General features: G+C 38.1%; 1 protein-coding gene across 2 annotated transcripts in view; it reads right to left on the reverse strand.

Moving 5' to 3' along the window:
- Positions 1-8600: 8600 nt before the first annotated feature.
- Angpt1 (angiopoietin 1) overlaps positions 8601-12543 on the reverse strand; it is a 252824-nt gene continuing 248881 nt past the window's right edge. For both annotated transcript variants that reach the window (XM_036209059.1, XM_036209058.1), the window contains exon 9: positions 8601-11084. In XM_036209059.1, the coding sequence (XP_036064952.1) occupies positions 10924-11084 (161 nt within the window). In that variant the 3' untranslated portion in view covers positions 8601-10923. The remainder of the gene's footprint in view (positions 11085-12543) is intronic.

Below are 12543 nucleotides of genomic sequence, written 5' to 3' on the forward strand. Positions count from 1 at the left end.
TCTGTTAATCTATATGTTGCCACATATTCTGTGGCTTTACCTATGTGCCATGTGCCATTACATGCTGCTCCCTGGACAGCAGGCTGGTGTCTCCTCATTCAGCCTTCCACTTTCCAGAATTCTCCTTGGCTGTTTATCCTATACTTTCTGCCTGGCTACTGGCCAATCACCATTTTATTTATCAACCAATCAGAGCCAATCAGCATTTTATTTATCAACCAATCAGAGCAATACACATTCACAGCATACAGAGCATCACCCATCACTTCTTTCTACTGCTTTTAACTTTGGATAATGCTCTGAAGCCCGAACTTGCTTTCTCCGATGCTCAGGCTCTCTCGCTTTCTTTGAAGCACTTAGCCTCTCCTCCACACAGTTTCTAACTTCCATTGCTAGACAGACCTGTGTTCCTGGACTCTAACTTGAGATGTTTGCCTTTCTCCCTTCCTTCTCTCCATATCCCCTGGCAGCTGCTGAAATTTGCACCTGACCTGGCCTGTTTTTCTTTCAAATTCTAATAAAATTGTGGCCAAGCATCTTCCTGAGTCTATTTTAAAATTATTTTATTAAGGAGACCAATAGCAACAGAAAGATACCCCGGCTACCCAGAAACAGAGATTATGGGCTCACAGACATGGGGATGAGGCCACTGTGGTTCAGGGAGATTAGTGCAATTGTAGGGATTTTACCACGATTCCTAACAGCCGTGGATATAGGGCAGAAAATAGAATTCACTTAAGGTAGTAGGACCCAAATCCACAGTGGTAATGGGAAAAGTGCTTGTACTTGAATACACTTGCAACAGTGCAATTGGGATTTATTTCCAGTTCAGTTTTTAGGTCTGCTCAGCCCCAGATAAACACACAGAAGCTTATACTAATTAAAACTGTTTGGCCATTAGCTCAGACTTTCCATGGTGACTTCAACAGTATTTGAGGTAATTTCAGCAGCTGAAAACTGAGGCATAAAGTTTCAGTTTTGCAAACAGAATATCTCAGAATCAAAACCCAAAGTGATTCTACATTACATATAATAGAGGCTTTTTATCCAAACATGTTAGTGCCCTTCCCCAATTTCTGTTTAGGTGAGATTATATGCAATATTTAAATATATTTAAATCTTAAGTGAATATTTATTTTTATTTAGCTGTAGGCTGTTGTTCGTATTTAATGAGATTTATGTAAAATTACTTTAGGTCAGGTGTGGCATTTTCTTTTAAAAATTTTGTGCAATAGAATACATGTTTTAAGAAATGAACATGATGCTTCTGCACATAAAGAATGATGTGATAGGACTTACAATTCAGTTGTGAATTGATATGACAAGTTAAACTGATAAGGGCATTTTATGATTGATCTTGTTCTTTTTTGGAAGACTGAAACTGTTTTACCAAGGCTAGGTTGTAAGCTAGAAGGCATGAAATACTAAAGGCACCAAAATGACATTTCAGCATAGTTATTGTTGATAAAATTTCTTCAAGAATACAGAAAAAACACTACTGTCCTCTCCTCTCCTCTCCTCTCCTCTCCTCTCCTCTCTACTCCTCTACCCTCCCCTCCTCTCCTTTCCCCTCCCCTCCTCTCCTTCCCTCCTCTCCTCTCCTCTCCCCTCCTCCCCTCCTCTCCTCTCCTCTCCTCTCCCCTCCTCTCCCCTCCCCTCCTCTCCTCTCCTCTCCTCTCCCCTCCTCTCCCCTCCCCTCCTCTCCCCTCCTCTCCTCTCCTCCCCTCCTCTCCTCTCCTCTCCTCTCCCCTCCTCTCCCCTCCCCTCCTCTCCCCTCCCCTCCTCTCCCCTCCTCTCTCCTCCCCTCCTCTCCCCTCCTCTCTCCTCCCCTCCTCTCCCCTCCCCTCCTCAGTCTAGCTGAAACAATAATGGGAACTTTTGTCTTTTTGCAACAAGGGGAATTCCTGTATCTCCCCGTCTCTACCACTCCAGGAACTATCATCATGGTCCTGGGTTTGATGTTTTAGAGTCAAGGAGTAAAAAAAGAGACTGAGTCAAGTCAAGGTCTCTGATCACCGACTGATCAGCACTTTCTTCATCATAAACATCCTCACTGTAAAATCGTTGTGCCATGCTAGCATCCAGGGCTCACTTATGATGGTTACTTTCCTTCATGTGAAAAAAAAAGAACTACTTTAATTCTGAGGAAATGAAGTCCACATGACTCTCATTAGCACATAAATATTCTGATGTCCTTTTTACATGAACTCTTTGATGTTTAGGGGAAAACATGTGCCTTTATGATCTTTTCCTTGAAACTTAGAAGGAATTTTTTTTTTAAATATAAACTCAGGAGGAGGGAGGGCTTGGTAGACTATTTTGAGATCTTGTTGTTTTATATATGTTTCATGTGTTCATTCATTATTATTTAACTGAGCATTATTTATCACCAAGTATTTTGCAGGGACCTTTAACACACACACACACACACACACACACACACACACACACACACACACACACACGACCAAGAACAAGAACTCAAGTATTTTACCATCTATAACAGAAATGAACAGCACAGCAAAATAACTGGGTATTTCAACACTTAACTGTGTTGAAGAAAAATTTTAGATACAATTCTGGGTTTTAATAACACAGAAACTAAGCAAATTTTGTCACTGAAACAACCAACTCACCTTTCAAGAGATTAAGGATATCAACAAATATCCTTTGAACAGAGCAAAACTGTGGAAATTTTGTAATATAAGTGTCTTAGTTAATGTTCAGGTGCTGTGATGAGACACCATGACCAAGGAAATGCTTATAAAAGAAACGACTTAATTTTGGGCTTGCAGATGGTTTTAGGGGGTTAGTGCATAGTGCAGGATGCAGCAGGCATGGCATTGGAGCAGTAGCTGAGCTTTCCATCCTGATCCACAGCCATGCTTTCTAATTATTTTGGAACCATTTCACTAACTGGGCACCAAGCATTCTAACATAAAAGCATTTCTATGGGGGCCATTCTTATTAAAAAAACAAAAAAACAAAAAACAAAAAACCACCACAATAAGCAAAAGTAAAATGTAGTAGGAGTACAGAAACAAGATGAGTCCAGGCATGCTTTATTATATATGTTTATTGTGCTTCACAGATTTTTTTAAAGATAAATAAATTGAAGGTTTTTGGCAGCTCAGTTTTCTCTTTCTTTCTTGGTAATTCAAACTTTTCAATTTTTATTTTTCCATAGTGATAGGTAGTCAGTATTCTTTGATGTTAATATTCTAACTGTTAACAGGCACAATGAACCACCCCCAGAGAAGACAGTGATGTTAGTGTATAGTGTTCTATGTGTTCTACATGCTCTGTTGATGAATCTATCCTCAGTTTTGTCCTCTTTCTTTATTATTCTTATTACTGGAGGCAGAACCAGACTCATCAATGACTACAGACTCATCAATGAAATCAGACTCATCAGTGACTACAGAGTCGACTTTAAGTGATCAAATATAAGAAAAGTTCATAGCTCTCACTTTCAGTCAAAGGAAGAAATAACCAAGTTTAGTGAGGAAGGATGCAGAGACCTGAGACTGCCAAAGACACTCTTGTGTGAAGCATTCCAAGTTGTAAATATAAAGGAAAAGTCCTTGAAGGAAATTAAGAAGCATTACTCTCCTGAACACACAGATGACAAGAAAACCGAGCAGTCTCATGGTTGCAGGTCCAACCACCCACTGCATTCTCTTAAGCCATGGATCTAACCAGGAGAAGAATCTGAATTCTTTATTTCTTTCTACAAAGGCCGAGAGAAAGACGAGAAAACATCAGAAGAAAAATGTAAAGGTAACTGAGGTGGCTTTTTTGAGATTTAAGGAGGTAAGATGTCTTTTAATATGCAAATTCAAGGTGAAGCAAGTACCAGTCGGGTGGCAGCAGCAAGCTATTCCAAAAGTTCTAGTCAAAGTAAATGAGGTTGGACCAAACAGTAAGTTTTCAATGTGGATGCAACAACTCTACAATGGAAAAAAGCTGAAGAAGCAGTTCATGCCTGATTTTGAAGCTTCTAAGGTCAGGTTGGCACTCTTGGCTGAGGCTGGCAAGTTTAGGTCAACTTTAATTCATTTGCCATCCTGAAAATGTCTGTGATTACCTTAAAAAAGCATTCTACATCTTCCTAGTTTGTGTGTTCTAAATGGAACATCAGAGCCCAGAAGACAGCATATCTGTTTGCAACATGGAGACTGGATATCTTCATATCACTGTTGAGATCTTCAGTTTAGCAAGGAAGATGGCTTTCAAAATATCAATGCCCATTGGCAATGCATCTGCTCACCTAATAGTTCTTAGGGAGAAGTACGGTGAAACCATTGCTGTCTTCATGCCTGCTAACACACCATATGTTTGGCAGCCTGTAGGTCAAGAAGGAATTTTTGACTTCCAATCCATATTCTTTAAGTACTATATCCCACAAGCCTACAGTGATTTGTCTAATACATTTAAACCAAATAAATTGAGGATTGAGAAGGAGCCAACTGCCATGCTTAGTAAAAAATATTCTTGGTTCAGGAAAGAAGGGTGATATGGCAACACTAAGTTGAGTCTGGAGAAGTCATTTCCAAGTCTCTGGGGTAAAGTTTGGAGGGTTCAAGACTGTTGCACAGGAAGTGATTCTGGTGTGGTAGAAATGCAAACTAATGTAGAACTGGGAGTCAAGGCTGAGCATGTGGTTGAACTGCTGCAACTTCAAAACAAAAAAGAGAGGATGGAGAGTTACTTCTAGATGAGCAAAGAAAGAGAGACCCTGAAATGGAATCTATTCTTCCAGAAGATGGCTGTGGACAGTGTGGAAGTGACAATGAAGGATCTGCAATTGTATCACCCCAGTTGATTTCAGAGGTTCTGAATGAAATTCTGATCTTGATAAGCTATAATCAAACAGCATTACATGCTGCAGAGAATCATTTTGGGAAAGAGAAGTAAATTGATTCAAACATAGCACTGTCTTATTTTAAGCAACAGATATTCCACCCTTCAACAAACACAATATTGATTAGTTGGCTGTCATTAGCATCACCATGAGAGCCTCCACCAACAAGATTATGACCCACTGATGTCTCAGATGATTGTGAACACTCTTTACCAATGAAGTATTAATGAAGTTATATACACTGTTGTTTGCAACAATATTGCTGTCTAATGTTATTTCAAATATACTTAATTATATAGTAGAGTATAAATGAAACGTATGTACCCAGAAACAACAATAACAACAAAAAACTCTGTTGCTCATTTTACTGTGACATTCTCTTTATTGTGGTAATAAACCACCAGACTCACAACAACTCCAGGGCATACTCGGCAAGGAGTCTAAGATAATTAAGGTGGACTTCAAAGAGGAGAAATGTTTTATGGGTGTTCACATTTACAGACACAACTGTTATAAGCTGAATTACACACAGATGTCATAACGTCACATAGTTACTTATATGACAGAATGAAGCTTTAAAGTTAAGTGGTGGTATTATTCATTTATTATTATTATTGTTGTTATGATTATTATATTGTCCTTCATTCTCATTCTCTCTCTCTCTCTCTCTCTCCCTCTCTCTCTCTTTCTCTCTCTCTCTCTCTCTCTCTCTCTCTCTCTCTCTCTCTGTCTGTCTGTTTCTCTCTCTGTCTCTCTCTCTCTCTCTGTGTGCATTCAGGACATGACATGGATGTGGACATCAAACTCTGCCTTTTCTTCCTACTGTGGGACCGGATCTCTGTTTTCCACTGTACATGCCAGGCTGGCCAGCTACCACGCCTCTGGAGAGACTCCTGAATCTGCCTCTCATCTTCTGGTGGTAGGTCTGAGATTATAGACACTCGTGCTATGCACCTGGCTTTTACGTGTGTTTTAGAGATTCAAACCCAGCTCATTGTGTTTGTAGAGCAAACACTTCACCCATTTATCTGTTTTCCCAACTCTAAAGGATTTTTATTTTTCTTTATTTCATTTTTTGTCATGAAAATCCATCCAAGCACATCGCATTTTGAAAGCTATCATTACTTCCTATTCGTTATTTGTACTTCCCATTTCCTTCCATTCTCAACCACCTTCTTAGAAATGCAATTTAACCTTAAGGTTCTCAAACGTTAGTGCCTTCAAGCCAATTGAGCATCTCATTAAATGTATTCAGTTCTGTAGGTTGAGACCCAAGATTCTGCATTTCTCTCAGGTTCCCAGTCAACTCTGTTACTCTGGAAATAAAGATAGATACCACTCTCGTCCTCATGGCCATACTGTTCCTGCCATGGGATCGGAAGGTAAAGCTCTACCTTTCTATACCCTGCTCTCAAAAATTACCAGTGGCTTCTCAAATGATAAAACCAATGGACCCTGTGCAACTGTAGTACTGCCCCCTGTGTGGTAGCATCCCTAATACTTGATGCAATGTACTCAGCAACATCTAAGGTACAATTGCTCCCTGTCTTTCCTCCTGTCTAGTCCTTTCACACTGTTGTTTTCAGTCCTTTGCCCACCTGCTCCTTAGAACTCCTCCTGTTTCACTGAGTGTTTCATCAATCTTGCTTTCACTCTGTATTCTCTTCTGAAAACAAGTGAGATGTAATAACTTGTTTAATTTCAGTTTTTCCTAGAAATCCCCTTATTATGTTCCTTTCAATAAACCTGATGGCAGATGCTTAGCAAGTAATTGATAAAATAATGGTCAGAGGAAAAGGAAGAAAATGTTGACCTTGACTACATTAGAAGAGCCAAGAAAATAGTAAACTAGGCATCAGTGGAATTTTATACCCTAAGATGGGTCTTAAATAATAATAACAACAAACATATATAGAACAATGATTACAGAACTGGGGAGGCAGCTCAGTGGCTAAAATGCTTGATTTGTAACCATGAGGATCTGATTTTAGATTCCCTAGAGCCCACATAAAAACAGGTGTGGTAGCTGGTAATGACAGCCTTTCTACACTAAGCTGAGAAACTGAAGCAGGAGAATTCCTGGAAGCTTGCAGTCCAGCTAAGCTAGCATGTGCAACAGTGAGCAAGAGACCCTGACTCGAGTGAGGTGAGATGTGAAAAACAGAAGTCTAAGTCTTTTTCTGGCTTTGGCCTGTACCATTCATAGATTTGTCAGTTTCTTCAAACAGTTCACTTCTACTCAACAAATAAAAGTTGTTTTTTTTTTCAGGCACTGTGAAGAAATAAAAATAAGTAAAAGATACCTTCTTGATTGTAAGCTGAAGGTCTGTCTGTGTTATATAATGGGTTCAAGGCCAGTTTGAGTTTCTCAGTAAAACCTGTTCACAAATTAAAAATAATGATGATGATGATGATGATGATGATGATGATGATGGAATGTAGCTTAGGTACAGAATGCTTTTCTACTATATATAAGGCCCTGGGTTCAAACCTTTGCATTCAAACAATAAAAACTAGAAACAATCTCTTAAAATAAAATAAAGGAGTATAATAGACAAGTTAGGAGAGGCTAATGGTATATATAGAAATGGATGGTTACAACTAAGGAAGTGGATCTGAAAAGGTGGGATGGTGGGCAAGAGCTAAAAGAATAGAGGGAGAAGAAATCATTATCAGATTGCACTATGTGAGAAAAAAATCTATTTTCAATAGGAAAAAAAAATAAATGGTAAGAAGATTTTTTAAAAAGAAAGGATTTCCTCCAGAAAAGGGTCAAAAATACCTAATATTTTGATGCAGACTATAGGGTTATTTTGCACATATGGACTGAATAAAAAGATCATTCTTTTAAAACTTTAGAATACTTAGAATGACGGTGAGGACAGGTGTGCACTGTATCAGTCAGCTATTGATATTTAACAAAACATTCCAAAATAATGTGTCATAAGATATCCACCTCATCCTTTTCTCACCAGTGATATATGCTATATCTAGGAAATCATGCTGATCTGGGCCAAGCTCAGTTGACCTCAGCTGAGATGACTCAAGGAGTTACAACTGTCCACAAGTCAGCTGGAGATGAACTGGTCTAGGGTAGTCTCAGCTAGTAAACTTGGCCTTGTCCTCTGTGGTCTCTAAGTTCTCATTAGTCTGTCCTGGGAAGGGAGAAGCAGAAGAAAATCTATCTTTCCAGCAATCAACATTGAAATTAGTGAAGGGTTGAGTGAGTGTGGTGGTGATGGAAGCAGGATGAACAACAGAGGTATCAAATTACTCACTTCTAGATAAGTATATAACTAGTAAGTCCACACAGAGGATGTAAGGCTTAGGAGTGAGTTGTGTTTCTCATATGTGCTTTCCTGTTCCCTTTTATGCTAAACTCAGATATTCAACTGACTTATCTTTTTTTACAAAAAAAAAAGATCATCAACTGCCACATGACAATACAGAATCTGATAACTGTCAGGACAAACATAAAACCATACAGTACAGATGTAGGATGAAGACCCAATACTTAGGTGTTCCATTCTAATGTCTGACTTTCCTATCACCTCCCAGAATGAAATTTTTTCAAGTATTGAGGCTTTAGTTCATCTGGTAATTTTTACAGTGATTCCATATTTGTATAGATTGTGAAGTTAAGTTTTATAAAATCTATAATTAAAACAAAATGAAATGGTACACATTATTTTCAATTTTATTTAAAACAAATAATGTTGTGACTGTTATGAAGAGATTTTCATAGAAACCACACAACTTTTATTGAAATAGAAATTGAAAGACAAAATTCTAGTATCTAATTATTTTATCCTGAAATAATTAAATGCAAAAGCTATGTAAGTCAAATTGCTACAGACATGTTGGCATTATACAATGTACATAATGGAATCACTTATCATTTATACTGCTTTATTATAAATAATTGGAAACAATATTTCATTTCTCAAATCCAAATAGAAAAACAGTAAATACCATGCTATTTTCTCATTATTTCACTTTATTTTTGTAACATGGATTGAAAAACAGTATACCTAATCCAAGACTGGTTTTAAAACATCTGTGGGAACAACAAGAACAACCAGAACCACAAAAATATTCCTTTTCCTTCACCTAAATGAAAACAAGGATTTTAGGGCAAGAGGCTTAAGAGAGCTCTGAGGGAGTCACTAATGTTAGAAAAACTCTGTAATTCCTGATCATACCACTTGTAAGGCAAAAAACGGTATTTCATACAGACATATAAATATAAGAAAGACTTGATGGTAAACATTGAAAAACCTTTTCTTAAAACCATGAATAGCTTTATTCTCCCAGATGGAGGAAAGCCAGTAAGGCATTGTGGATGCAATTACCAAGACTGGTATTTTGAAATTTGTATTTCACAGAAAATCTTTCTTTCGTGAGAAAGCAGAACTGCTGTGTATTTTAGTTTTCTGATTTTGTAGTAAATCATGTTTGATTACATTTTTTTCTAATGTAACTTTGACCCTTTGTAGACAAAGAGCACTTCTCAATAGAACACTGCAGTAACATCAAGTTGTTACAAAAACATGTGTCCAAAACTACAATAGATTATGCCATAGTGACATCTTAACTAAGGCACTTATAGCAGCTAACAATCAGAAGTTTCCTAGTCAAATGACTGATGTTTTTATATCTCTTATATATAAAATGTTATGCCAATTTTCTCCACTAATATTATTTTACAAGATACAAATTACTTGAAGAAACAGTTGAAGGAGAAAAAAACAATGTGAAGAGTTATCTATTTAATCAAGTAGTATAGTAAATGTCTTTGAATGCTCATATTTATCATCATCAGGTGAGGACAACATTATTAATCAAGATTAAACAGGTATTGACTTTAACACGGATGAGTCTAACATGCTATGTACAATGATATTTAAAATTCTTCCATTCTTTTTAGACTTCAAAGTGTAACTTTTGTAAAGAACTGGAGCAGGATGCTTTTTGTAAGTAAACTGCAGTTAATTAACAAAAAAATTAAATTAGCACAAAATATCTGGATGAAGAATTGAAGACCAACAAACATTTTAAAAATAATGATGCCATAGATATGCAAATATATGTCAGAAGATCTGTACAATGGGCTGTTCCAACTGAAGTACACCACATACTGCTTTCCTATATACCATCAATGAGACCATTGTCTGTATGCATGTTGCTTTAGAAATTAGATAATAAAGTTTCCATTTTTTATATATACTCAGGCTCTAAACATATTTGCATATCAGCAAATCAATTTTCAATGTAAGTGAATACTCTAGCACGAGAGTAATTTTTACCTGCTGTATCCACTCTTGGTGTGTTTGAACCCCTTTCTTCTGAAAATGGTACCCCCCCCAACTCAGAGTCCTTGGGCATCTTCCTACCTCTCTCTGTTACCCTCCATGTACTGTATTGTACCATGACTTTCAAGGATGGCATTTACACTTGAACACGGGAAAACTGAAATCAACTAGTAAGTATGGTACTTGAAATGGGCTTCTGAAACCAACTAACTTTTAGCCAATTTAGAAGACAAGGCTGTTCTTTATGTCACATTTGTGCAGTGACATCTGTGTTATGTGTTAGCAGGGTTTTCTAGAATGATACCACTTCACCACTGCAATCTGTCATCAAGAGATCTGGCAGGCCTGCTCCCATTATTATTATTATTTAATATATGTTCTTTGCTATCTATTCTTCATTTGGTTTTTTCATGAAACAAGCTGCATTTATCATCAGGTTGTTATAGGTTCAAAATATGATCTAGTAGCACTTTGAAGTGCGGCGAGCTGAGCAGTTTCCTCCCTTTTTAAAGCGTGACACTGAGTGTCGGTCTCTGGATACGATTCACTATAATACAGTGACCCAAGTGGATACTTGCTTGAACTCAGAAGGCTCCAAATCCATAGTCAAGAACCTTGGTGACATCACATAACCACTTGCTGCTGGAAAGGAGACAATGCTGTTTGTTTTTGAAGCTTCCAAAAAAACTTCTCCTCAGGGAGCATCCCCAGAGTACTTTGCAGATTTCTAATCCTGGCCTGGCGCTTTCAAAAATCCAAGGGCCGGATCATCATGGTTGTGGAACGTAAGGAGTAACTGGGCCCTTTGAAGTAGTGCCACTTTATCCCATTCAGTTTTCCGTGATTTTGGCCTGCAGTGTAGAACATTCCATTTAGATTGGAGGGACCGCAGGCATCAAACCACCAACCTGAAAAATGAGCCAATGGGAGGGAAGAGAAGAAACAGAAGGGGGTCAGGCTTGACATTGGAAGGACAACGGCATGATTGATGAGGTATTGTTCACACTTGTTCTGATTCTCTGCAAACAGGAAGCACTGAAACAGTACCATCCCAGCTGAAGTTTCCCAAATGACAAGTTTGGAACATGTGTGAGTAATCGGAATGAAGGAAACCCATGCAAACCAACTTTCAGTGTGAAGGGTTGGGACTCATTTCCCACTGTAATTATGCAGACCCTCTAAGCTTAGATTTTAAGATAAAGTCAGGCCTGGATATAAATTCAGAATTGCATCTGACCTCTGTAACTGAGAACAGAACAATTATCATCGCATCAGTGATGTCAGATGCTTAGACAACTGTCACTTAAAAGGTAAGATAAACATTTTCTACTAACTTAATCATTTTGTTAAGAATTGATCCTAGCCGGGCTAGCCGGGCGGTGGTGGCACACGCCTTTAATCACAGCACTGGGGAGGCAGAGCCAGGTGGATCTCTGTGAGTTCGAGGCCAGTCTGGTCTACAGAGCTAGTCCAGGACAGGCTCCAAAGCTATGCAGGGAAACCCTGTCTCGAAAAACAAACAACAAACAAACAAACAAAAAATTGATCCTAAAATTAGTTGAATACTCTAGTGCCTATGAAGTTCAAACTGTATCTACTCTATCTATAATTTATAGCAACATGGAAGATTTTCCAATAGTGGCCATATAGCTCATATTTAGCAATATTTCATCTATGATTGTTCAAATTGTTTTTAAATGTAGTGGAGTGGAAGGAAAACAAGCTGAAAAATGATGTGACAGCCCAGTGCTTATGCAGGATGTTAGAATAACTGAACAAACTAGCTCTATTTTCTTGATGAACTAAATTTTTGACATCTCTGATAAATCATAGTTCTTTTCTCCTGAAGTAACACTGTTGAAGTCTGTAGGGAGAGATTTATGCCAGAGACATTCTAGAGTATTTTTATTTGGATACACTTGACCTCTATTTGATTGCAGAGCTGTACCTAAGGGACTAATTGCTAAAGAAAGAGAAAGCTGACCAGCTGCTGTCTGACAGGAACATAAGCATTGTCTTGCAGAAACTTTAGAAAAAGTTAGGTGAAGTAACATTAGTTCCCCCTGCTTTTAACTTTAGGAGGTGAGTGCATCTGGGGTATGTTTATAAAGTCACACCAGGGGCATAACAAGCTGCATTAGTCACCCATCCACATGAGGAGCAGTAAGGTATGTCGGATGGATTATGAGAGGTCCTATATCCCATGTTGTATGCACACAGCACGGATGTTAACATGGTCCAAACAGGCGGGACAAGAAAGCTCGTGTTTGGCACAAAAAGAGGAACTGTATGATTCTGTGTTTCCTTCCTTAAAATTAATTCCCCAACATTTGGTCAGTATTGCTAGTAAAAACACATGATTAATAT

Source organism: Onychomys torridus, chromosome 16 (assembly GCF_903995425.1).
Source record: "Onychomys torridus chromosome 16, mOncTor1.1, whole genome shotgun sequence".
NCBI classification, from domain to species: Eukaryota; Metazoa; Chordata; class Mammalia; order Rodentia; family Cricetidae; genus Onychomys; species Onychomys torridus.